The 26,498-nt window shown below is 46.3% G+C and overlaps 1 protein-coding gene and 1 pseudogene across 3 annotated transcripts; one reads left to right on the forward strand and one right to left on the reverse strand.

Annotated features, from left to right (window-relative positions):
• Positions 1 to 2,021: 2,021 nt before the first annotated feature.
• LOC308637410 (cyclin-dependent kinase 4-like) lies at positions 2,022 to 3,038 on the reverse strand (annotated as a pseudogene). The gene has a single exon. The product of its transcript is annotated as a cyclin-dependent kinase 4-like (transcript).
• An 11,907-nt stretch (positions 3,039 to 14,945) lies between these two features.
• Positions 14,946 to 25,814, forward strand: HERPUD1 (homocysteine inducible ER protein with ubiquitin like domain 1). 2 transcript variants are annotated; one of them, XM_081274963.1, is made up of 8 exons: positions 14,946 to 15,225; positions 18,101 to 18,178; positions 18,275 to 18,346; positions 19,811 to 19,941; positions 21,941 to 22,063; positions 22,597 to 22,947; positions 24,181 to 24,283; positions 25,059 to 25,814. In XM_081274963.1, exons 1-8 carry the CDS (start codon positions 15,079 to 15,081, stop codon positions 25,221 to 25,223), a joined length of 1,170 nt encoding a protein of 389 aa, XP_081131089.1. In that variant the 5' UTR covers positions 14,946 to 15,078; the 3' UTR covers positions 25,224 to 25,814. The 2 variants fall into 2 exon arrangements, with proteins under 2 accessions (XP_081131089.1, XP_081131088.1); XM_081274962.1 differs by having other exon boundaries at positions 14,949 to 15,225; positions 18,272 to 18,346.
• The last annotated feature ends 684 nt before the right edge of the window (positions 25,815 to 26,498 follow it).

The following is a 26,498-nucleotide window of genomic DNA, read 5'->3' on the forward strand; positions in this document are numbered from 1 at the left end:
GCGGAGGAGTCTGAGAGGTGCTGGCCGCAGGTGTGGGGAAGGAGGGAGAGTAGAGGTGGGGACACCTGGAGAGAGCAGGGGGTGGGGGTGCCAAGAGGCAACAGATCCGAAAGGAAGGGGCAGATCTAGTCCCTGGTGGGTGAGAGGACCCGCCAGGGAAGGATGGGAGGGCAGATGGGCTTAGCCCTAAGCAGAGATGGGAGAGAGGAGGAGGATGGAGGTGGGACTTACACCTGGCTCAGGGAGGGGCACTCCAGTTGGCCCAGACTGAACCCCTGGAATGCTGGCACCCACAATGCTGGAAGGAGTGGGGCAAAAATGAGAGGGCATCACTGCTCTGGATGTATCTGCTCAGTGTGTGACAGCTGAGCCTTCTCCCAGTGCCACCAGGGCGGCCGAAGGGATGGAGCGTCTTCAAGTGTAGTCTACCTCCTTCAAGGTCACTCCAAGGTTACTTAGTCCTGGAGCCTGTCTCCTTCTTGGGGTTGGAACCCAAAGCCCTTCAAGCACTTCTCAGACCCCCACCCCCACCCCCACTGCAAAGCTTGAAGGCTCAGAAGCCCTGGAAGTTGTGGAGCCCCCGCTGTCCTTGAACTGCCACCGCTTTGCCAAGCTAGACAGAGGACTGTCCGCGTCCCCGGGGACCTGGAGACCGGCCTGCCTTTGAGCTTGCAGTGGGCCCCTGGCCCCGCCCCAGCTCTGGGAAAGGCCAAGCTGTCAGGGAAGCCTGCTTTCTGGAGCCTCGTGGAAACGAGTTCCCTAGCAAACGGGGCCCTGTCTTCAGACCTCAGGGAGTCCCCCCGTCCAGGGCAGAGAAACTTTAGGCTTTGAGCATTTAAAAAAAAAAACCTCTTTCATTATGTTGGAACCTATACATTTTTAGCAATGTGAGTAACTCTTTTTTTTTTTTAAGTCTTTGCAGTGAGGCCCAGAACAATGAAAGGAATAAAAATATGTTTGCTCAGTCAACAGAACTTAGTTGTTTTGGAACACACTGTTTTTCAACTCTGCCGAGTGTTTTGAAAAAATTAACTCTTGTTTCCTCAACACTGAGTTGGACTTCTCTCCTGGCTCTACAGGTCACGCTGCTGGATTTCCACACGAATGTTCACAGTGGCCATGATCTTCCCTTTGCTTCTCTTACATGCATTTGCAGACTCGTGGGAGCCTGTGTTCCTCAGTCTCCAGGCATTTTGGATCTTACCTCAAAAAGAAAAGTGGAGAGGTTGGGTGGAAAGGCCCAGGTATAGCCATCAGGAGAACTGGATTTGAGTTTCTGCCTCTCTCCAAAATTGACTGTTACCTCAAATACATCCCTTGACCTCTCTGGGCCTCAGTCTATGGAATGAGAGAATTGGACAGGAACAGGTGTCGCCAACTAGTTGGCCTGTCTGATGGCGGTTTGGCCCCGGCAGGGTTGACCACAATTGTGGATGTAGTAGGGGATTGGCATGGGGTGGGGAAAGGGGTACACATTCTTCAGTCCCTTCCCAGTACCCCTCTTCCTACTACTTTGCTGCAGGGGCCTTTGGCTTAGGGGATCTCCAAGGTGCTCCAAGGTGTGGTTTTGAAGTGGCACCCCCTTTCTCCACAGAAAAGACTTAAGTGGGCTTCTCCAGAAATCTTCACCCAGACTGGCTTTAGGACTATCAGCAAAAGAGTCTCTGAAAAAGAGTTCAATGTAAATAAACTTCCTATTTTCCATGTCGCCCTGTTTTACTTGGCCACTGGCCGAGAAGGTACCAGCACTCCAGGTGCTGGACAACCTTACTAGTTTTTCACAAACATATCCAGTATAGTACTTTGTAGAAATGTGCAAACAAGGCCTTTGGCCTTGAGCTGGGCTTCACAGAGATGTGTACATTTTATTTCTTTGTCTTGTTTTGTTTTCCTGTATAAAAAAAGGACCCCAATATCAAGGTAGGGAAGGGGAGGAAAGATAGACCCCTTAGTGTATAGAAATGGGGGGGCAGGAGAAGGATAAGCCTCAAAAGGAAGGGTGGGTATAAAATGTCATTAAGGCAGCAAAATATTCTCTGTAAAAAGTTGGAGGAGTCCTCACAGCCTCAGAGAGAAAGGCAGAGGTCACCTTCTTAATGGGGTTTTCTCCACTCAAGTGTCCAGAAGAGGGAAAATGGCAGCATCTCTTCCCTCTGTGGCAGCTACTCCAGTGCTCACTCTGGATCATCTTCCTTATGTAGATAAGAGTGCTGCAGGGCTCTGAGGGCAGAGATTCGCTTGTGTGGGTTAAAAGTCAGCATTTCCAGCAGCAACTGAGCTCCAGACTCCTCCATCTCAGGCACCACTGACTGCACTGGGCGAGGTCCTCTTGGAGGAAAGGGTCCCCGGGGTAGAGATACATCTCGGGGCCAGTCATCCTCTGGAGGCAGCCCCATCAGGTCAAAGATTTTGCCCAAACGGTCAGCTTCAGGGTTTCCACAGCGCTCCACATGTCCACAGGGGTTGCCTATGTAGACTGCAGAAGAACTTCGGGAGCCCAGTACCAGAGTGTAACAACCACAGGTGTAAGGGCCATCTGGTAGCTGTATATTCTGGCCAGGCCAAAGTCAGCCAGCTTGACTGTCCCACCACTTGTCACCAGAATATTTTCTGGCTTCAGGTCCTGATGAACGATGCAATTGGCATTAAGAAAATCTAGGCTCTTAGAAACTGGCGCATCAGATCCTTGAGGGTCTCGGCTGGCAAGACTGGGGGTGGTGCCTTGTCTAAATAGGTCCTTAAGTCTTGGTCAACATGCTCAAACGCTAGGGTCACCTTGATTTCCTGGTCGGTCCAGGAAGTGGCACAGACATCCATCAGCCGGACAACATTGGGATTTCAAAAGCCTCCAGGCACCTCAATAAGGCCACCTCATGAACTGTGCTGATGGGAAGGCCCCCTCCAGCTCCTCCTCCATTGGAAACTCTTATACTCTTGAGGGCCACAAAGTGGCCACTGTGGGGATCACGGGCTTTATACACCGTCCCATAGGCACAGACACCAATTTCATCCACTGGCTCATATCGTGAGGTAGCCATTCTTAGATAAGGGGAGACCCTCCCTGCAGGCCAAGAGCTATGAGGGCAGGCCCATTATAGGGACCCCGGAGCTGGTTCCTTTGGTGCCATACACTCGAGCTCTGTCCGGGGTGGGACCATAGACACAGGCCGCAGGCTCGATGTCTACATTTTTAAGATAAGTTACCAACTGGGCTCCATGGTAACAGCTGGCAGGGGGAGGAAAGAAAGGGGAGAAGAAGTTCTCCCCTTCTCAGGTGTGGTCCTTGAAGGGTTAACTTGCCCAAAACAGTGAAAGAAAAAGCTGCTTTTATGTGAACTTCTGCAGACTGTGAACTTCTGAGCCCCTCCCCTTACATGCTAGGTATAAAACTCTGAAACTCCCTGAACTCGGGGTTCAGGGGATTACAGCAAAAGCTGTGCCCTCTGAACATGGCTGCAGCCAAATAAAACGGTTTCCTGCAATCTTTCCTGCGTTGCCTCCTTTGTCCCCACAACAGTTTGGCCAATGGGACAACAGTGGGGATAGGAGATTTCCGTCCACAATGCATTCTCTCTCTTGCCTTTGGATGACAAAGTGCTTCACATTATTGAGTCTAGTGGTGGGAAGCGTGGGTCCCAAAGTCTCCCTTCGGCTAGAAACCCTGACCCCCAGGGATGGGTCCTCAGAGCCCAGGCCCTGCCCAACCCCTGTCAACCCCCTAGCTTAACCCCCCTGGCACCCCGTGCCCAGTTCGTTAGCTCCCATTTCCCCTTGGCATTTCAGCCTTGGCTTTAGCGTCCTCCTTCGGTTTCCTCCCAGACTTCTTGTGGCTTTAAGGTGACTACACTGTGGCTCATTTCCCACCAGAGGGTTTGCTGCCTCCCACTTCCCTGGGCAGAACGGTGGGCCTCATGAGCACACGGAGAGTCCCTGTTTAGACTGAGTGTCCTTTCAGACACCTGCCTGGCCTCTCCAGTGAGGCCAAGGGAAGGGGGGGGGCGGTGTTTCAAAAGGAATGAGACCAGCTGGAATGTTCCAGAAGAACCACCTGACTGAGAGGCCCCCAAGAACATGCAAAGCAGCCAGGTTTCATTTGTCACTATGTACAGCTCAGCTTGTCAGAGAGGGAAAAAAAATTGCTGCTGACCTCAAGAACATTCACCAGAAGTGTGACCCAGGAAAGCCCGGCCTCGATGCATTGGTAATTCCCCACTCAAGAGAGTTTAGTCCTAGGACTGAAAGAGTGAGCACCACCCAAGTAGCTGCTTCCTGAGAGGCAGCCAGAAGACATGCCGAGTCTAAAAATACCCGAGAAGAGCCACCTGGCTGGAGGTCGGAGAGCAGAATGTCTGAGGGACGAACGACAGTGGAGAGAGAGCCCAAGTGCGACTCATGAGAGAGTCACAAATAAGCCTTGGCAGGTTGCGGGAGAGGAGCCAACCCCAAGTCAGGGGACTTCGCAACATCTCTATTTAGAAAATGGTATTTAAAAGAGGTTTCAAGGAGCCAGGTGCAGTGGTGACGCCTGTAGTCCCAGCAGCTCAGGAGGCTGAGGCAGGAGGATTGCAAGTTCAAGGCCAGCCTCAGCAACTTAGTGAAACACTAAGAAACTCAGTGAGACCCTGTCTCTAAATAAAAAATGAAAAGGGCTGGGGATGTGGCTCAGTGGTTAAGTGCTCCTGAGTTCAACCCCTGGCACCTAAAAAATAAAAATAAAATAAAAGAGGTTTCAAAGACTGGTAAGATTCAACAGAAAGACAGACATGAAAAGTGGACTGGGAGAAGCATTCCAGGTGGTGGGAGTGGCTTGAGCCAGGGCCAGCGTAAGGACAGCCCTCCGCAGGAGGGGGACCAGACATCAGCAGTTCTTCAGCCAGGGAGAGTCAGTCGAGTCGTATGCAAAGGCCCGGGCTCCCAGGCTCCCGGACTCCTAGGCTCGGGGACTCCCAGGAAATCCAGGGGTTCCAGCCACTAAAGGTGAAGGGCAGAACCAAGCCTCAGGGAACCAGGCTGGACAGGGAGGGTGGGGGTGGAAAGAGAAAAGGCAGGAAGCCCAAGGAGGAGGCCGTGCAGAATTCTAAAGGCCCAAACAAGGAGACTCAGCCCCCTAAGAGAGGCAGATGGAATGGAGAGGTGGGGAGATACAGAGGAGAATCAGAAGAGATAGAATCTTCCAGAACTGGGAACTGCCTGGATATATGCTTGGAGATAAGAGCCCCAGAAGTTGAGGCTGGGGAGTTATAAGAATAAAGAAACCATGTACTGTGGGGGCCAGGGTTGCTGGCTTAATGTGGGAGGGAGAGGGTAAGTGGGTTGGGCGTGGTACATCCATCCAGGACCAAAGCTGTGGTCCTGGAGCTCAGGAAGAGCGCCTGGCACTCCATTGTGAGCCTGAAGCGCTGTGAGAGCAGTGACCCTAAGTGATTTGAGGGTCACACTTGGTCAGGAATACTGAAGCCATTGGCTTAGGGGAGATGGAGAGGGGACGCACCGAGGATGGAGAAAGCTGAGCTAGACCTTGGGAGGGGCTCTCGTTAGGGGGCAGGAGGAAGGAGAGGCAGCCATTGGAGTGGCCTTAGAAAGATCTGAAGGGGCAGGAGGAAAATTCAAATAACAGGAAGGTGCCAGAGAGGGGGCTGGAGCTGTACAGAGCAGGCCCATGTGCAGCTGCAAACAGCTGAAGCCACAGGAAGTGCTGCTCTGGGGCTCTGGGTGTCACTGGGAGCCTGGCCGGGAATAATTTGGTAAAATTGCGTGTCAAGGACAAGGCACCTAGCTGCAAAGGATGCTGGGAAATCAGAAGGAACATAAGAATGTCCCAGCTACAGGGTGGGGATGCGTTAATGGGGACCAGAGTGGACCCACAGGTCGTAAGGGAGAGATTTAAGATGCAAGGAAGAGATTACAGAAGAGGAAGGAGGCCGAGCGAAGGAAGAGGAAGTCGCAGCCCGTCAGGATGTGGGGAGGCGTTGTCAGGCACCAGGAAGGCCCCCCTGGGTCTGTGGCACAAGGCTGAAAAGCCCTCAGGACATCTGTCCTGTGCCCTGCCTGGGGGACTCCTGGGGGACTCCTGAGCAAATGTGGAGAAAGAGGGCGACCTGTTCTCCAACAACCGTGCCAGCCAAGCAAGAGGGATGGGAGGATGATGGCACAAGGGTTTCCAGGACGATGGCACAAGTACGTGGGAGTGGCCCCGTGAGCTCCAAGCAAGAGTGAAGGAGAATCAAAGGGCTGGGATGTGCCCTGGGCTGGGGAAGGAAGGAGATGGAGAGGAATAAAGGACCACTGTGGCCAGTGTGCTGGCACCTGAGTCCTGCATTCTGGGGGAGGTGACTGGTTTTGAACATTCTCAACCACTGAGAAGTCGGCCATTTGACTACGGGCTCTACACAGGTGGGAACTAAGATGAGCCTTTTATTTAATGGGTGGTAGGGAGACTTGGAAGCCTCAGGGGAGGACCCAGACCTCGGGAGGGCCTCAGAGCATGCACAGGGGCACTGTAACAGCTAAACTGCTGGACTGACTGGGTGGCCGAGGGCTGGCTCTGCTGGTGAGCAAACCAGAGGCACCTTTAAGCCCCAGCACCCAGCACAGGGTAGGCACTCAGTAAATGTTCTGGCTGTGAATGAATGAAGGACAAATGAGTGAATTCTACCAGTGGGCGAGGGCACAGCAGCAGACAAGGTGAAGGTCATGGAGCTGAGCATTGTGGGAGCAAGAGTGAGTTGCATGCTGGGATCGTGAAGAGGGGCAAGAGTGGAAAGGAGGCTTGGGAGCCAGTATCCAGAGGTGCCTTTTCTGTGGCTCAGAAAAGGCTGCTGAGCTGTAGGGTCTCCAGGCACCAGCAGGGGAATGGGGATGGGGTTGGAGCCTCCCTAAGGGTGACATTGGAGGGTCCTTTCCTGGAGAAAGGCAGGGTTGGCTACTGTGAGGAAGGAGGTTTGGGGTCGTGGGGCAAGATACAGGGGAGGAGGCTGTGAATTACTTTCACAAAGGGCTAGACCCAGGGTTAATCTCTACGATCAGAATGACTGATACTGGGGCAGGAAAGGGCTGACCTGACCTGTCAGAGATGAGAGAGCCTCAAGAACCACTGGAGCTGTTTGCTTGGGCTGGGAAAGACAGAGGGAGAAGTTCAGGATGGGAAGACTGAGCAAGCAGAATTAAATTCGTGGAAGAGACTGAAAAATCCCACCATCTTCACAAGAAGATCGCTGTCAGCTATATCTGCGGTCTCTGGCATCTTTGTGGAGTTGCCAGGTCTAGTCTGAAACCAGTCTGGGGAAGGTGGCTTTCTTTGTTTTTGTTTCTTCATGGTGCTGGGGATGGAACCCAGAGCGTCACGCAGGCTAAGCACATGCTACCCCCCGGAGATACTCCCCAGCCATGGTGGGTGCTGTTGCTGGAAGTAGAGGGGGTGTGGGGAGAAAGAAACTAACACAAGCAAAATTCCACCTGGGGGTCCAGAGAAGTGTGCTCTGTGCACAGGAAAAGATGCATGAAATTCAAAATGAAAAAATTTTCCTCTTTAGTAAAATGTTGGATTGTAATCAGAACACTCACAACTTAGCAAGACCCTGTCTCAAAAAAAGTGGGAGATCGGGACATGTGGCTCAGTGGTGAAGCACCCCTGAGTTCAATCCTTGGGACCAAAACAAGACAACACAACACTCAGCAGAGGGCTGCACAGGGCAGGAGGCTGTTATGGGAGGAAAAAGAAAGTGGGCTTCTAAGGTTACCTGAGGCCTCAGTGTTCATCTATGACCCTTCCCTCCATGCTGGCCAGAGGGCAGGGTCCACCTGACTCTTAATTGCTCTGAAGTCAAACCTAAGCAGCCCCAGGAGCCATAAACCTGGACTGGATACACAAGAAACCTAGAGCCAAGCCAGGCTTTTCCTCCAGAGATTATATAATCAGGTAGATCCGCCCACCTAAGTCTAATCCCTCTTTGGGGGAATCACTAAAGATTTTTGTTGTGCTTGGTTGTGGTAGTGGTTATTTTATTTGGGTTCCTCTCTCCACTAGAGGAAAGTCTTGGACATAACATTCAATGGAGCAGAACTGCCTGAGTAGTTGGGGGATTTTTTTTTTCTGGTTTTGGTACTAGATGTTGAACCCAGGGCCACTATACTACGAGCCACCTCCCCAGTTCTTTTTATTTATTTTTAATTTTTAGACAGAGACTCACTAAGTTCCTTAGGGCTTTGCTAAATTGCTGAGGCTAGCCTTGAACTTGCGATCCTCTTGCCTCAGCCTCCCAGGTCTCTGGGATTACAGGTGTGCACAACCACGCCCAGCTTTGTTTTCTCAATTGTGGTAAATGACATAACATAAAATTCACCATTTTAACTACTTTCAGGTGTCCAATTTGGCAGATTTAGTACAATCACACTGTTTGTGCCACCACTGCCACTGTGCATTTCCAAATATTTTTGTTGCCCCCAAGGAAATCCTGGATCCATTAATCAATCATTCCCCAAACCGATACCTGGCGACCACTAATCTGCTCTCTGTCTGTGGATCTGCCTATTGTGGAGATTTCATAGACGGATGTGGCTCGAAGCCTGGCTCTTGCACTTGACACACAGCATTCTCAAGGATCGTCCATGTTTTGCGTGCATCAGTCCTTCGTTCCTGTCCACAGTTGGCTAACACTGCATCACTGTGGATGGGTCATGCTGTTTATCCATTCCTCAGATGATGGACATTTGGGTTGTTCCCACTTTGGGGGCTGTTGTACATAATGCTGCAGTGAGTATTCATACACAAATTTTTGTTTAAACTCCTGTTTTCGGATCTTTGTGATATATACCAAGGAGTCGAATTGCTGGGTCATATGGTAGGTCTGTGTTTAACATACTGGGAAACCCTGGGTACATTTTAAAACCTTGTTTCCTTTCTTTTCTTTCTTTTTCTTTTTTTTTCTTTCTTTTTTTTTTTTTTTTTTTTTTTTTTTTTTGTGGTGCTGGGAATTAGAACCCAGGGTCTTGTGTATGCAAAGCAAACACTCTACCAACTGAGCTATATCCCTAGCCCAAAGACCAAGTTTAAAAGTGCACTTTAGGGCTGGGGATGTGGCTCAAGCGGTAGCGCGCTCGCCTGGCATGCATGCGGCCCGGGTTCGATCCTCAGCACCACATACCAACAAAGATGTTGTGTCCGCCGAGAACTAAAAAAAAAATAAAAATATTAAAAAATTCTCTCTCTCTCTCTCTCTCTCCTCTCTCACTCTCTCTTTAAAAAAAAAAATGTGCACTTTAAAATTAACCATCAGTCCCTTTGTTCTGCTGCTGTGGCTTAGCCCTGATTGTCAATCTTGACCAGTCACACACCTTGGGGTCTCCTATTTGAGATACATGCCGAGGTTTAAAAAATCAGTTCAGTTTTAATTACCTTTGATTGAAAAAAAAAATCTATGTAAAAAGCACTGTTAAGAAACAAGTAGCTCAACCATGGAATAACAGGGAAGTGTCACATAAAGGTGTCACAGAACCTCAGTCCCAGACTCCCCCTCTTTCATATTCTAAAACATTTCCCTCCCACTGGCCACGATTGAGAGGGAGCATTCGCCTCCAGGGCTGCTTCTGGTAAGGAAAGAAAGCTGCTCTGGCTCAGTGTGGGCCGGAGAGTGGCTGTGGGATGGATTTCCTGGGTACAGGGCAGGAGATCCACACTTCCTGGGCTAAAGAAGATGGCCTCTGTGCATGACCACACTAGGACTTCAGAATTGACCATAAAAAGCAAAGTTTATGGCTTGGCATTTAAATTATTTAGGGGATCTCTAGAAACCAGATAAAAACAAGAGTTCCAAAATCAAGATGCAGAAGTTCAAGGGCCTAAGACATCAGTTTGTTTTAAATAAAAATGGGCGTGGTCAACGATCCTTAACAGGCTCTGATTTTGCAAAGGCTCCTTCCAGATCCTCAAGGCCTGACTAAAGTAAGACAGGCCTTTGGCTCCTTCAGCCCTCTTCCCTTCTCAGAACGTGGGCGTGAATCAGGCTGTAGCACGGAGAGCACTGCTACAGGATGAAACCAGCAAGTTAGCAGAATTTTCCCAGCCAGTGCTTTCATTTCCACATTTTCAGAAATCCCGTGTAAGATTCAGATTTCCTGCTGCTCACAGCCTTTGTTTTCCTGATCTGCTTGGATGTCTATCTTGGAGAGCCATAAAAGAATCTGTACTTTATGATTTCATTTATACATGATGGGCTGAAATGACAGGAAGCAGATCAGTGAGGCCAGGAGTGGCAGAGGCCAGGGAGGTGACCGCGAAGGGGCACTAGAGAAGTTTTAGGGGGATAGGACCGTTCCATATCATGACAGAGGCCTGGGTCACGAGGGCAAACACACCTGCCAGAACTTTTAAACCCTACCCTCAAGATTACGTAAATTACACCTCAGTACTAGTTGATAACAATTTCAAAAAAGGTTACTAGCTCCTGTGGGAGTTACTTGAATACTTGGTGCCTCAGCTTGCCCAGATGCAGGGTGGAGACGAGATAGCCCTCCATGAAGCGGCTGCGGGGATTGAGTGAATAAAGCCATAGAGGTCCTTAAAGCTGTGTGTGTTTCGGGGAGGGCTCTGCATCCCTCTAGCCTTGATTTCCATTTACAAGCCAGGCCCCCTTCCCTCTGCGTTATTCCTGGGAGGTCATTTATCCTCATTTATACGACTTTTCCTTTTTGAGTCCATCCCAATGCTGATCCACATTTCCTCTTGGATGAACCCATCAGGCCTCCAGGCCCCAAGTCTCTCCCCCTCTGTAATGACTTGGATCCACTGACATTAACATTACTGCTACTATCTAAAAATAAACCCTGTCCCTGTCACAGGGACCAGTGGTTCCCAAACCCAGCCCTTGAACTAGTACCCAGCTGGGTCAATCAGAACTTGTTTGGTAAGCTTGAAATGGTGTACACCATCTGTCCTTCTTTCTTTCTTTCTTTTTTCTTGTTTTCCTGTATTACATTTTTAGATTGAAGCATCATATAAATGGAGTAAAGTGCAAAAATCCTAAGTGTACAATTGGATCAATTTTGACAAGTGCCGATGCCTGTGTTACCCCGGCTGTAACCAAGACAGAGAACATTTCCTCACCTCCAGAAATTTCCTTCATGCCTAGTGTCATGTTGGTAAAAATTTAACACTGGCTCCCTGGGGAAATGCTCGGACTGATAGCGTCTATAATCTCCTTGGTATAGATATTCCTATCACAGTCATCTAGAACTGTCAGGGTGATGTCCCTAAAAGCAGAGTTGGGCAGAGAGGCTCACAATGAGTCAGTGATGAAACAGGATAAGCCAGCTTCAGCACTGCACCCCATGCCCGAGCCAAGCCCACCCCTGCATCCCATTCCCAGCCCCAGTCAACCGCTGTTTTTTGTCACCTGAAAATAGTTTTGCTTGCTCTAGAATGTCATATGAATGGAATGATATAATACATATAGTTGTCTCTTGGTATCCACAGGGAATTTGTTCTAGGACCTCCCCCCACACCAAAATCTTCCGATGCTCAAGGTCTTCTATAAAATGACATAGTATTTGCATAGAACCTATACTTATACTTCTATATACTTAAATAGCCTCTGGATTACTTATAATACCTTATACAATGTAATGCTATGTAAATAGACATTATATTGTATCGACAAGAAAAATGGTTTATAGCTGTTCAGTACAGGTGCACATTTTTTGAATATTTTCCATCTGAAGTTGGTGGAATCCATGTATATTGAAAGCTGTGTGTACAAAGGGCTGACTGTGCTCATTTTGTCTGGTTCTTTTGGTCAACATGGTTTTCAGGTTCATTCACATTGTTACATGTATCTGAGTGTTTCCCATTGTAAGGAAACATTATAATTTATTTATTTATTGATAGACACTTGGACTGTCCCCAGTGTTGGGTACTGTTATGAAACAAGCTGCAGTGAACATTCTAGGGGAAGTCTTTGTATTGACATGTTTTTTCTTTCTCTTGAGTCAATTCCTATTAGTGCAATGACTGGGTTTGTGTATTGGGTATTATGTTTGTGTATGTGTGTGTTACTCGGGGCTGAACCTAAGAATGCTCTATCACTGAGCTAGCCCCCCCCTTTTTTTTTTGAGGCAGGATCTGGCTAAGTTGCCCAGGTTGGTCTTGAACTTGTGATCCTCCTGTCTCAAGTCTTCAAATGGCTGGGATTACAAGTGTGCACCGACACACCTGGCTCAAATTTCATCTCTTTCATGGAGTTTTCTAACTTCTTCACCTCTTCTTCTTCGTTTAGTGTGATCATAAGTCCCTTAGAAATGTATGAGACTTGGAGTGTCTTTTTATTTCTGTATTTTTGTTATTGCCCCCATTATATTTGTAGGGTCACTGAGATCAGGGTCATGCTGTGTGTATCTCCTGGCACATTCTTTGATTTGAATCTAACGTTTTTTCAAACGTGTTATAGGAAGAGTCACCAAAGTCTTCTAAAAGGAGCTATCCCTTTGGGAGATAAATCAAGAGGGAAACAAACTGGATAGCCTTTTCCCTAGGAAAAAACCACAGCAGCTCACTCCCTGACATCTCTACTACTAAGCAGAAATGGATGAACTGTCTTAGGGCCCCTGAGGCTTGTCACAACAGGACAAAGGAAAGCATGCTGTTGGCAGTCTTGCTTTGGCAAAGAAGCCCTTATCTCCTGCCTAGCTGCCTCCTCAAAAGCCTCTGTTTGTCTTGCCTCACTGGCTAGCTTCTAACCAGTAGCAAGACTGCCAGATCATAATCAGTCATTTTCCCCTGTCCTGAAGTATGAAAGCTACACCATTTTCAGAACTCAGTGCAAAATGAAAACGTAGAGCTTCTGTTAAAAAAAAAAAAAAGTATTAAGAATTTTAAGATGAGAATAGCAGGGCATCAAACCAAGCCCAGGGCCTACTGGACCAACTGCATGGGTGTGGGAAGCCATTCTAACACGTGATTGGGTGACTCCCGTTAAGGGCCTGTGGCGCTCTGGCTCTGTCGAAGCTTTCCTGACCCTTTCCTGATGAGAGAGCCCATCCGTGTGGGGGTGTGCCTGACCACTGACCCTGGGGACCCAATCACTGACCCTGACCTTGGAGTGTAGCCCCCCCCCAACCTTCATTGGATGGAATTCTCCCCTGAATCTCTTGTTCCCCAATAAAGGGCTACTCCCAGGCGTGTTCACTCTCTCTCTCTCCTGCTAGCCCTGAGTAATCCTCACTGCCCTGCTGGGCGGCTAGAGGTGGGAACCAGAGAGGTGAGCCTTCTCGGACCTAGCAATATAAATAAGGTAACTGGTCTGTGTGTTTTATTTCGATCTCTTCTAACTTTATGCCTAGAACCTCATTAATGAAACCACTGTGCAGGTCGCGTGGTAGACATGGGTCCCTTGCTCTTGAAGCCAGCCTTGATGAAAGGGGACAGAACTGCCGGCAATAGACAAAAAGCAATTAGATAAGGTTGATAAAGAGATAATTTATCTCCAAATTCCTCAGCTTCCTTTCTTAATATAAAGATAACTGAGAAAGAAATCACCTCATTTTCTGTAATATATTGCTGGCAAATTGCCAGCAAACTCTCAAAAGTTATGAGTCGAGTCTTTCAAATGGATGTTGAAGTACTAAGCTCCAGTACCTACGAATGTGATGGTATCTGGAAACAGTCTTTGTAGTGGAGATGAGGGCATTAGGTTGGGCCCTATCCCATATGAATGGAATCCTTATAAAAGGGGACACTTTGGACACAGAGACAGATATAGGTAGTGGGAACATGATGTGAAGACACACACAGAGATTGCCATTACAGGAAGGAGTAATACACTAGGAGCCAAGGAGCTCCAAGGATTGCCAGCCAACCACCAGAGGATAGGAGGTGGCTGGGAACAGATTCTCCCTACAGCTCTCTGAAGGAACCAACCCTGCCAAGACCTCCATCTCAGACTTGCAGCTTCCAGAACTGTGAGACAATCTATTTCTGTTGCTTAAGCACCAGGTTTGTGCTACTTCATGATGGCAGTCATAGCAGACTAACCCGGGCCCCCAACCAGAGCAGGCGTCTCTTGCCTTGGACAAGCTCCTGACACCCCTGGAAAAACAGCATTGGCATAGCATGTGCCAAGATCATAGGACGAGGATGGGACCAGGGCAATGTCACTTTTGTTTTTCAAGTCTCCTTCCTACAGAGGGAGGGAGGAAATGCCTCTGTGGGCCTTGGTGGCCACAGTTCAGCAATCCAGATGCTGCCCTCCTGGACTCTGTCCCAACTGAATGCACTGGCTGATGCCTATAAACGGCCGCCCCTAGGTGTGGCCGGCTTGTCCACACCTGAGGGTGCAGCGTGCAAGTCTCAGCCGGGGTGGGGGAAACTGGCCGCAGGTGCCTCACGCCCCTCAGCCCGGGAACTCCGGGTCTGCTCCTTCCAGGCCCTTCTAAGCCTAAGGAGCCTCGGCGCCCTCCGGACAGGCTCGCACGGGGCCCACTCAGCCCGGAGGTTCTTCGAGCCGAGCCGCTCGGAGTGGGGAGGTTCCCCAGGTGGAGCGGCGGTGGGGCCGCGGGGTGCGGCGGGGAGGAAGCGGGCCCGGCGCTGGGGTCAGTAGGGCGGGGGGCAGCTTTGTGAGGAAACAATTTGCAGAGGCTGCTAACCTGGGGCTGGCCTGGGTGACCCCGGCTCGGGGGCCTTACGCACCCCAGCTGGGAAGTCCCGTTTCGTCAGGGCCGAGTCCCCGCTCGCGCTGCCGCGCACCCAAACATGGCCACCGAACCCCGGCTCCCGGGCCGCAGCCGCGACTCGGGATGACGCAACGGCCGCGGGTTGCATCACCCGGCGCCTACGTGCTCCGCCCGCCCCTCGGCCGCCCGGATTCGGACGCTGATTGGGCCACGTTGGGCGGTAACCTCTGCCTCAGCCAATGGACAGCAGCCACAGAGAGGTCCGTCCGCAGAGCCTGGGCGCGGGGCGCCTATAAAAGGTGCCTGAGGCTGGGGCGCGAGCCCTGGAAAAGCGAACCGTCGTTGCGGAGTCTTAGGCGGTGGCGACGCCGCCTGCTTGGCATCTCGGACCGCAGCCGAGTCTACAGCGCCGCCGACATGAATGCCGAGCCGGAGCCCGAGCCGGTCACGCTCCTGGTGAAGAGCCCCAACCAGCGCCACCGCGACTTGGAGCTGAGCGGCGACCGCAGCTGGAGCGTGGGCCACCTCAAGGCCCACCTGAGCCGTGTCTACCCCGAGCGCCCGGTGAGAGCAGCCCCTGGGGATGCCACGTCTGCCTTCCACTTCCGGTAGCCTGTCCCTTTGCCGGCGGGTACTCGCCTGGTCACCCACCGCAGGGCTGTGGTCACCTCTCTTCCTGCCCTGCCGCCCTAGGCGCCCCCACTTCTTACCCAGTGGCTGTCCTCTCCTCGTTCCTGGCCGCCAACAGCCCACTTTCCTGACGGGTTGCCTCCTCCTGTCACTTCGCCTCTCCAGGTCCCCAAGGCTCCAAGGCTGTCCCTGTCCTGCCCCACCTCCCAGACCCCTTCCTCATTCTCCACGCGTGGTTTCCGGCTTTAACCAAAATAAGGAAGCAGCAGTGTGACCTTGGGTGAATCATTTCACCCTCCATGCCTCAGTTTCCCCAAAACAACTGGCGACGAGTAGGTGTTCCTAATTAGGCTTGTAGCCAATGGAGAAACGTAAGAAAACCAAATGCTGAGTGTTCTCAGTGGGAAGAGGGAAGAACAACCCTGCCCAACTGGACAGTCAGGGAGAGCGCCAGTCACTGTGTACTTAAGGTCCGACGCCCAGAAGCAAGACGTGGCTCTCCCCTCCCTAGCCACCTTCCCCTGGCTGTTCCCTCCCTGAAGCTGAACTCCCGAGTGGAGTGGAGTCGTTGCTTAGTCCCAGGGAGGGGCCCTGGCACTTTCTAGCTAAGAGTAATTTAGGAGGGAAACGGAGTTGCCTTGAGTCTACTTTTAAGACTTTGGTCCTTCAATTAGAGAGACTTCCTTGCTTTGTTTTGGTGGACACAGTTGTCAACAGCACCCTTAGCACCGCCCTCCCTCCCTCCTCACCACGTGATGAGGCTGTGCTCTGGACCTTCCTGTATTTACTTTGTACTCTGATATTATGTAAGTGTCAGCAGTGTTCTTTGCAGCCCAAGAGTGTAATTCTTGGTTAAACAGGAAAGGGCATCTGGGTGGCAAAAGGTGGGGAAATTGTCATCTGAAGACAGCCAACCTGTGTAGTGCATGTGTCAGTTTGGTTTTGCTTCTTATTGTCAAGAATTGTAGACATGAGTATTCCTTCTTGAGTTGTTACTTTGAAGTTTCCTTATTTATTCAGTAGGCTTCCATTCCGGTGTCCTTTAGGATTCACCTTGGCACTCTGATTTCACCATAGGTGTTTTCTAGAAACTAGGTGGCCTTGTTGCTGGGAGAATGACTGTTGGGTACACAAATAGGCACAGCAGGTGTAGTGTAGTCGCATCATTTGTAAAAGGCCCCATTTTGAGAAGTGTTTTCCTTGGTCGCCTCAACATCACTCCTATTTGTTGAGTCCAAGATTGTAAATGAAAGGTCTCTCAGATATGCAAATCTGCATTTAAAATTGTTATGGTGGAAGTGTACTCATCATTTATTTTCTATAGTATAAAATAGCGTATCCTTTATAATAGTTGTTTGCTTAAGACTTCCCCCCCCCCCCCCCCAAATCAACCCTCTGGGTAAGGACATAATGCCAGTTCAGGTCTTTAAAAGAGAGGAAACACTTCAAATCCACAGGCAGCTGTGGTTTTCAAACCTTTTCTGGTTGTTGGCCCACATTTACAAAAGTATTTTGCACTTCATGTGAATAGCACTCACCTGTTAAGTCAGTGAGACCAATAATGAACACAGCGTTTTTTTGTTTTAGGTAAAGTGTCAGAAGTCCTAATGTATGTTGATAAGTAGATGCAAATTTTCTGTTTTGTTTTAAACAGCTAACTTTAATGTCTTGGGTTTCTTGGCCAGAATAGCTTTATTCCATGTTTTACATAATTGGTTATTGTGGCAAGAGCAGGTTGACAAGAGCAGGTGACCTCCAATGTAATGACTTTGATATACATTATTTGAGGCTATTACTTTAAAGTTAAGTTTAAAATGAGTTAAAAATAGATTTCAAGGGCTGGGGTTGTGGCTCAGTGGGGGATTGCTTACTTAGCATGCGTGAGGCACTGGGCTTGATCCTCAGCCCACATAAAAATAAATAAATAAAATAAAGGTATTATGTCCATCTACAACTAAATTTAAAAAAAATATATACTTTAAAAGAGAGATTTGTGTAAAGTGTGTGGAGTCCCTATAATTGTAAAGTCACTAGTGTGTAGGGAGTAGGAGTTAGAATCTTGCAACAGGTGCCCTTGGATGAGTCAATTTCTCAGACTTTCCTAAAATAGGAATAACAGCTCTGACAGGGTCGTGGTCCCTTCCCACTCATTTCGTTCCACTCTTTCTCTAACTGGGCCTTGAAAGCATTAGGCAATATTAGTGACTGTTGTATTCTGCTACCTTTCCTATCCCATCAATAAAAATAATAAAAAAAAAAGAAAGCATTAGGCAACCCCCTTGCCTCTGCACTCTACCCAGTCCCTAACAGAGTCAGGTGACCCACACATCATTTCTCTAACTGCATTTGTAAGTCAAGAAGCCCTTTGTGGGGCTTAGGTTTAGAATTGCTTCTGTTATTTTGAGGCAGTGCTTAGGTAGTTTTGATGAAGGCTGACCTTGGAAGTCTTGAGTTTTCTCTGAGGCCAAACAAGGTTTTAATGTTAGTTGCTGTAGGAGCTCCCAAAGCACTTTGTGTTTTTAGTGGCAGAGAGCAGTTTCCCCAGGGATTAAAAGATTAAGTATGTTGCCATAGTTTTTATGGATTGGAGATAATTTGCCATCCTAAATTTATTTGCATGTTCTACTATCAGTTTAAAGTTAAGCACTTTCTAGATAAAAATTTTGTATATGAGGTTGTTCAAAAAGTGTTTTCTTGTGATACTGGGAAAAAACACATATTCTGATTATTTGTATGAAACAGTTCCTCCTGTGTTCCGGAACTTGTGGACCCTCAGTGCTGAACTATGTTACTCTCTTTCCACCATCAGCGTCCAGAGGACCAGAGGTTAATTTATTCTGGGAAGCTGTTGTTGGATCATCAGTGTCTCCGGGACTTGCTTCCAAAGGTATTTTGTGTCACTTACACATTAACTTTGCAATGTTTTTAAGCACTTAACAAGTTGAATTCAGATCCTGAGGTACCTCTTTATTGCTTTTAGCAGGAAAAACGGCATGTTCTGCATCTGGTATGCAATGTGAAGAGTCCCTCAAAAACACTAGAAACCAGCACAAAGGTATGCTTCTTCCTGATGATAACAATTTGTTTCCTTCAGTTTCTCAAGAAAGGGTTAAAGAAAGTTGGGTAAAATTCTTTTAAAGAGAGCTTTTATAGCCTTTTTACCAAGTTGTATTTTGCTTCTTCCCTGGGCATAGCAGGAATTAGGAACTTTGTTATTATCAACACAAGTGAGAGTTTGCTCTAGTAGTAGTATAGTGTGCCTTGGGTGCTTGTGGAAATGTGAACTTACGTGTTGTTACACTGCTGGGATGTCATCTATCTATAGCTGCTGTGTACCCAGAAGCCTGAACTAGAAGGCTCTTGAAAATGTTTTTTGTTTTTCACATCTAGCTCATAGCAAGTTTCTTCTAAGGAATCATTAATAAAGAGGAAAAAAGTGAATATATTTCCTTTGGAAATTTTATCATGATTATTTATTTGGATGGGAAAAGGCCACAGTGATGATCTCTAAAGCATTTATTTTTCATTTCCCAACATTTATTTGAAAATATAGTATAAATCTTCTACACATTTAGAATGGTGATGCATTCTAAATATGTTTTACAACTGGACTTCCTAAAAGAGCTGAATATAACAGGAAATTTCTTTCCTTTAGGTTGCTTGTATTTATAAGTTTTGTTGGTCAAATTTAATTTCTAGAATTAGTTAAGTTTAGCACCATAAGATGTACAACATTGTCAGAAAGCTTTCTGACCAGCTTCATTCATTGAACTGAATCTTCATTGGAAGATTTTAGTGAAACTGATGCATATATACTCAAAGGAAAAAAGTCTGTATTTTTTCTCCAGTATCTTCCTACCTATCTGTAGATACTGGGGCCTTGTGCATGTTAGGCAGGTGCCCTACCACTGAGCCACATCCTAGGCCTACTATCTGTGTTACCAGCCGCCTAACTCAGGGATCCTACCTGGATCCTTGCTGACTGGATTCAGCTGCCTGCCTGCCCACCTGCCCACATAAGAAATAGGACAAAGATGAAAAAGGAAAAATGGATTTTATGCTTTTGATCAAACTGTGGAGAAGCAGCTAGATTTCTTCTCTTTAGGTTCCACAGAAGCTGTTAACGACATGTATAAACAAAAGCCATGTGTTATACATGTGTAAATTTCGTAAGCCTTCCTGTGCTAGACCTGTGTGGGGTTAGGGAGCAATGTCCAGTGTCCATTCTTGGTTTCCTTGGTATCCTCAGCCCAGGGTGGGCAGCCCTTTAGCCTTTATTCTGAGTATGAGGAAGTTGTCCTCAATTTCAGAGGGGTCCTTAATTTTAGTCTGCTTCACCTCTAAAAATTGTGTTGAACAAGTTTCAGAATATTTTTCACGTATCATTGGCTTTTATTTAATTTGGTCAAGTTCAGAGGTGGAGAATGGGACATGTACCATTCACAACAAAATAATTCTTTCAGCTGGATTTCACAGAGTTGCATCAGGTTCTTTGTTCTTGTGTTCATCTTGTACTTAGGTTGCTGGATCCTCAGAGCAGCCCAATGCTTCTAATCAGGGACAGTATCTTGGGGATTCCTCAAGTGATGGCTTAAGGCAAAGGGAAGTTCTTCGGAACCTTTCTCCCTCTGGGTGGGAGAATATCTCAAGGTAAGTGTTAATAAAGAGCCAGGTTTGCACAACATAAATGTATGTTCCTTGTTTGCATCAATCTAAGAATAAAGTATGATTACATATGTGTAGTCAAGAGAACTTTTAAGATGTGTATAAAATTTTGCTTTATAAAGGTTGTCACTTTAAAGATCTCTTGCTGTATTTGGTTTTTCTTAATGTGCAGCCTTATAGGGACATATAAAAAAGTAGGAGATTCATGTACTGAGTGTGCAGGCATTTAGCTTCCCACTGAGTGTGCTTCCCATTATTTGGACCACTTGGTTGCCCTCATGGTGGGAAATTAGAGCTGTTGCAGAAGAAACAGTTTTTCTAAGCATTGTGCACTGCTTTGCTGAGTGGGTTTGTGCTTTTTTTCTATCATAACAGAGACAAAAAGTGAAGAGACTAAGAAGTGCTTTGCCAAGAGCTGTGTTGGAGGTGCCAGGGAAAAAGGCCATTTCTTTAGGGCAGTTAGAGCTTTTCTTTAGTTACATGCTCTAATGTTTGGACTTTATAACTCTTGGAACACCTTATTATAAAAGTCATTTTCAGAAAAAATAGTCTGCTAACTACAAGTGGAATTTTGTAACTCTAACCCTGTGCTTCTCTTCCTAGTAATTTTTATATTTAATTTTTGAAAAAGCCAGGTGTTTGAGGAAGAGTACTTTTTTCCTTAATGGAAGTTTCAAATGCAAAAATAGAAACAATTATATAATGAATCCTTACCCACACCATCCAGTCCCAATAATGATCAGAGTTTTGCCATTTTCTCTCTCCCATACTTCAGAATATAACTGTAAAAACTTTGTAGTTATCTTGCATAGCAATGGCATCATTATCAGATTGAACAAACATAAGATTTTATCATCTTTTTTCCATGCACTGTAACTTTTTAAGTGATCAAAAACAGTATTATACCAAGACTTGTATGGAATACTATTAGAAATACTCTGGATCTGGAATTTGTTTGAAAGACTGTCCGCATATACATTGGATAATTGGACACATTATTGGATTAAAAAAACAACAACCTTAGAACTGTTTCCTTTATTCTGGTTGTACAACTTGAGAATTGGCTTGTATCTGACTACTTGAATTTCACCATGTTTAAATGTGTTGATTTCATTTAGCAAATATTTGTTGAACAGCTAGTACATTAAAATTTTGCTTGATGACATCAGCTGACCTGCAGGAATGAAACATAACTGGTCATTTTCCCACAATTTATTCTAATTTCAATTTTGTGAATTGCTGCCAAAAGAGTTCACTGTACAAGCACAAAGCCCAAGGTGACTCCCCCAACCCCTGCTGAAAAGCTGTTGCATGGTTGAAGAAGTTTGGGTCAAACAGAATGTCTCAAGTTCAGCCCTGCTTCTTACCTAGCTCAAGATCTTGTACAAATTCCTCATCTTTCCTGAGCTGTACTAGGGCTCCCCTCTAAGATGGGGTGTGGTCCCTCCCCATAGGCCGTTGGGGATCCATCAACCCACACAGGACACCAAATGTTCACTACTATGCAGTAAACAGTGCCACCTGCACATATAACTGCTCCAGGATAGATTCAGAGATAGGAGTGGGAAGAAGTGGCATCGGGAGGAAGGGAGAGATTTTCCCCCCCCAGGAATGATTGGGGGAAATGTGGCTTTTGAGCTGCTCTCTAAAAGGTGATCAGTGAATGTAGGTCTGCTGTGAGACTCAGTCAAAATGGGGCAGGGTGGGGGGGAGATCTACTTAACCTAAAAAGGTTTAGCTTGTTCGTATGTCTATGTACAAAACAAGAATTCTTGTTTTCCCACGGGATGTGGACCATGATAGGAAGGCTTTCACTCAGTATTCTGTGTGCTTGTGTTACACAGGTGCATCATGCATATAGTCATCTCCAGTGTGACCACTTAAGGCCCATTCTTCTGTCTCTTTGATTTGAATTCCTGATTGTAATTTATTTTTCTTTATTACAACCAACTAAAAATGAGTGTTTGTTTTCATCTATATTTAGGTCTGAAGCTGTCCAGCAGGCATTCCAAGGCCTGGGACCTGGTTTCTCTGGCTACACAACCTACGGGTGGCTGCAGCTCTCCTGGTTCCAGCAGATCTATGCACGACAGTACTACATGCAATAGTGAGTCCTTCCTGCCTTGCTCAGTGTGACCTTGGTCCCCTGGGAGCTAAGGGAAACCCATCTGTGCTGTAAAGTTTATAATGGAGGATGAGTGTATCTTCCTCAGCCCTGCAGGGTCGTGCTCTTTGTGGTTCTGAGGGTGGAGTAGAGTATGAGCAGTAGCTGCTGCCTGATTTGTGTGTTGGTTCAGGGGTGCTTGTGTCTGAGAGTTTAATGCCTTTATTTAGAATGTTACCTTCTTTTAAATTAGCAATATCTTTAAATTTTTTTGAAAATTTTAATTTGCTAATGCACCATATTTTAGTGGTCTTGATATTTAATTCCAGATGAAATTTACCATGTGGCTTTTCTTAGGAAAGGCATTTATAGATACGACTGTTAGTAAAGAAGTTCTTCACTAAGTTGTAGAGAAACCAAGTGTGTATGTGCCTACTTACAGTTCTTAACAAAGATCCCTAAATAAGTTCATGAGCGCCACAGTCTTCAAAGGACTTTGGTCTCAGCAGTCTCTGCCTCTATTATTTTTATTTTAGTTTAGCTGCCACTGCTGCCTCGGGAGCTTTTGTCCCATCCCCAAGTGCACAAGAGATACCTGTGGTTGCTGCATCTGCTCCAGCCCCTATTCACAACCAGTTTCCAGCGGAAAACCAGCCAGCCAATCAGAATGCAGCTCCTCAAGTGGTTGTTAATCCTGGAGCCAATCAAAATTTGCGGATGAATGCACAAGGTGGCCCTATTGTGGAAGAAGATGATGAGATAAATCGAGATTGGTTGGATTGGACCTATTCAGCAGCCACATTTTCTGTTTTTCTCAGTATCCTCTACTTCTACTCCTCTCTGAGCAGATTCCTCATGGTCATGGGGGCCACCGTTGTCATGTACCTGTAAGCACATGATTTCTGTCTCTCTTTTTTTCTGTACTGCAAATTACACTCTGTTGTGACTGACTCATCAAGTCCATATTTTCTCTTTCAAGCAGTTTCAGTCGTTATTGGAGGAAGTGTATTTAAATAGTAGGTCACTGTGGCACTTTGAATTTAGGGAGTTCACAGCTTGGTTGGCTATTGCTCAGAACACATTAATTATGTGTTAATACAAGAAGAATATTCTTCTCTTGATAAATTACCTTCCAGATCACAGACCACAAAAACATAGCCCTACTATGGTATGGAAAAGAAAATTGTATTTATTTTGAATAAGGACATACAGTTCTTTGTATTTATCAAGCTACATCTGCCTTCTAGGATTACGGTTGCAGCCCTGTTAGCACAGCCCTGAAGGGTCAGGGACCTTCATAGGCCTGATGTTTGGCTTAGCTGTGGTCTAGAGCAGTGGTTTCCATTGGGGATAATTTTGTTCCTCCCCCATTCCCAGGGGACATAGTAATGTCTGGAGACATTTTTCATTGTCATAACTATAAGGGGTAATCCTGCTGGCATCTAGTAGGTAGAGCAAGGGCTGCTGTAAATTTCCTGCAAGGCCCGGTACAGTTCCCATGGCACATGCAACCCTGTATGTCATTAGCACCTACAGTGAGAGAGAGGTGTTTGTGATTGAAATTGAAAGAAGTTTTTGCTTTATAATTAAAATGGATTTTTATTTGAGTTTTTAAAAATTGAAAAAGGAAACATTTAGAATAATATAATAGACACTTATCCACATTTTTAATATTTTGTCATGTGTGTTTCAAGACTTGGATTTAATTGGATTTTCCAAATAAAACTTTGAAAAATCATATACTAAAGTGACCTAAAATTATAGTCCCTAAAATTATATATTAAAGTGATCAATGTAGGTAATTATAATGCTCTAATATTTATAGCTCTGTGTGTGAGTATATCATCTGTTCGGGTTTTAAATGGAAGGTTTAGTTTATAAACAAGCATCATCTATTAAGTGCACACTGTGTGCCAGCTGCTGTTTTGTTTCTGATGAATAAAACAGCCCCTATTTCACTGACCCATGTGAAACCTCGGGGCCAGTGGCTTTGCAGATTTTCTTGCCATGACCTTCGAGTTGGGGTGCCATCATGATTAAAGGAGCAGAGACTTAGATTATTGAGTAGGTCTCACTGTGATGTTAGCTAAGGTAGACATTTTTATGTGCTTCCTTTGAAGGCATCATGTTGGATGGTTTCCATTTAGACAGAGGCCGGTTCAGAACTTCCCGAATGACGGTCCTCAGGAACCTGTGAATCAGGACCCCAACAATAACTTACAGGTACGGAGCCTCTGCGGGAGCCCAGCCAGCTGTGCGCGCTGCACCAGGCCCTCCAGTCCTCGGCCTGGAAGTTTCCAGCTCTGTGTGTGGTTCACCATTTTATTAGCCTAAGTATTTCATGTTGTTGGGTTTTTTTGTTGTTGTTGTTGTTTTTAATCAAATTTATTCTTAGAATAGTAGCTGGGTTTTGTTGAATATGCCTTAAAATCCATTTGGCATTTTTCTTATGTGGAAAGTGGCTTTTTTTTTTTTTTTTTAATGTAAGCAGTGTTTTTCTAGACTCACATTTTGAAATTCAGGGGTCTATAGCTATTGTAGGATGGACATTGTTAATGGATGATGGGCATAAGCACATCTCATAGAGTAGACTTTCTGAAAATAGAATTTTTTAAAGGTGGATTAATGCATGACCCTTCAGGGTATACTTTAGTAAGAAAACTCTGCTTTCAGAACTCTGAGTTTCCATTGTTGGTTTCTAAACTCGGAGCATTGCCCAAAGTAGAATATCTATATTTAATGAAGTGGTTAATTGCTACTTTAATAATAGTTGAAGATCAGGTTGCTTCATTTGCTGTGACACATGCTGCCAGGAATATTCAAAACCATGAAAGGTCATCAGCACAGTTGTGTCATGGAAGCCTGGAAGAGCCTCGGGCAGCTGAGGATGTCATTCTGGGGGTCTGGCCCTTTCTAGCCTCCATGTTGCTCTGCTGTCTCCTAACTTACTGGTGTTCATCTTGACCCCAGTGTTTTTCTTGTGCTTCATGACCTGTAGGAAGGAGCAGATCCTGAAACAGAAGATCCCAGCCGCCTCCCTCCAGACCGGGATATGCTCAATGCTCAGCAGACCAGCCCTTCATTCATGAGCACGGCCTGGCTTGTCTTCAAGACTTTCTTTGCCTCTCTTCTTCCAGAAGGCCCTCCAGCCATAGCAAACTGATGGGGCTTGTGCTCCGCAGCCAGAGGCATTGACAGGCCTGGACTGGATCAGCTGATCCAGCTGGACGTCCTCACCTGGACACGAGATGACACAGTCATTAAAAACCCACAAGTACAATGATAGGCTTTTGCGCTGAAGCAAAAGCAAAAGCAGAAAGTAAGACGTGAAGCCATGATACAATTCGATGAACAAAAAAAATGCCCAGGGCTTCTCATGTCTTTATTCTGAAGAGCTTTAATATATTCTGTATGTAGTTTAATAGGCATTGTAAGTAGAAGGCATTAGATGTCGCATGTTTATGCCTGAGGAACTTTCCCAGATGTGTGTGTCTGCATGTGTGTTTGTACATAGAATTCATAGATGCAGAAATGGTTCTGCTGGTACGATTTGATTCCTGTTGGAATGTTTAAATTACACTAAGTGTACTACTTTATATAATCAATGAAATTGCTAGACATGTTAGCAGGACTTTTCTAGGAAAGATGTATGTATAATTGCTTTTTAAAATGCAGTGCTTTACTTTAAACCACGGAACTTTGCAGAGGTGGGAACCTTTGCTGGGTTTTCTGTTCAATAAAGTTTTACTATGAATGGCGGTGGCGGAGACTCCTGTTATCCTCGCAGTTTACCCTGTGTCCATTGTGGTTGGATGGCCAACAGTTGAAGTGCTGATTTTTAAGTAGCCTGAAAAACTTAGTTTTAATTTACCAAGACTATACCAGTATCTGCCTCCATTTCCCAATTTGAACATTACTGGCTTATGTAGGAACCCACCAAGGTTAAATTCCCATAATTTAAAATCAGTGTCTTCCACTGTGGCAATTCTGTAGTCGTAGTTTCACCTCAAATGGCAGCTTTTGTAAGCTGACCTTACTTTTATGATTTTAATCCTTTATTAATTTGTGACTAATTAATCTCAAAAGCACAGTTCTAAGTATTCCCACAGGGGTAATGTTTCAGGTAGAATGCCAAAGCCCCAGTCATGTTCTTTTGGGCAAAGTTGGTCGGTCTTTGGTATGGTCATGATCACTGAATCTTTACTGGGAATATCATATGCATCAAACAACCCTAAACAACCCATAGCAAGATGCTAGAGGACACAAAGATATTGTATGTATGGTTGTGCTTGCAAGGGCCAACTAAATATGTAGAGTTAAGTGGCAAAAAGTTTAAAATCGCAGGGTGCCCTGGGAATAGGAGCTATGAGAACGTGGTGGTGATATTGAGAACTTACACAAGATGATATTTGCTTGAAGGAAGCAAAAGGCTCGAGAC

This window comes from Spermophilus citellus (genome assembly GCF_964194105.1).
Source record: "Spermophilus citellus genome assembly, chromosome: 18".
Lineage (NCBI taxonomy): Eukaryota > Metazoa > Chordata > Mammalia > Rodentia > Sciuridae > Spermophilus > Spermophilus citellus.

Excerpts from the sequence above, each read along its gene's own strand:
- HERPUD1 (XM_081274962.1), top strand. The coding sequence starts at position 15,079 with ATGAATGCCGAGCCGGAGCCCGAGCCGGTCACGCTCCTGGTGAAGAGC. Across the intron at positions 15,226-18,100 it reads GTGTCTACCCCGAGCGCCCG|CGTCCAGAGGACCAGAGGTT; the intron begins GTGAGAGCAGCC and ends TTCCACCATCAG. Across the intron at positions 19,942-21,940 it reads GGGTGGGAGAATATCTCAAG|GTCTGAAGCTGTCCAGCAGG; the intron begins GTAAGTGTTAAT and ends ATCTATATTTAG.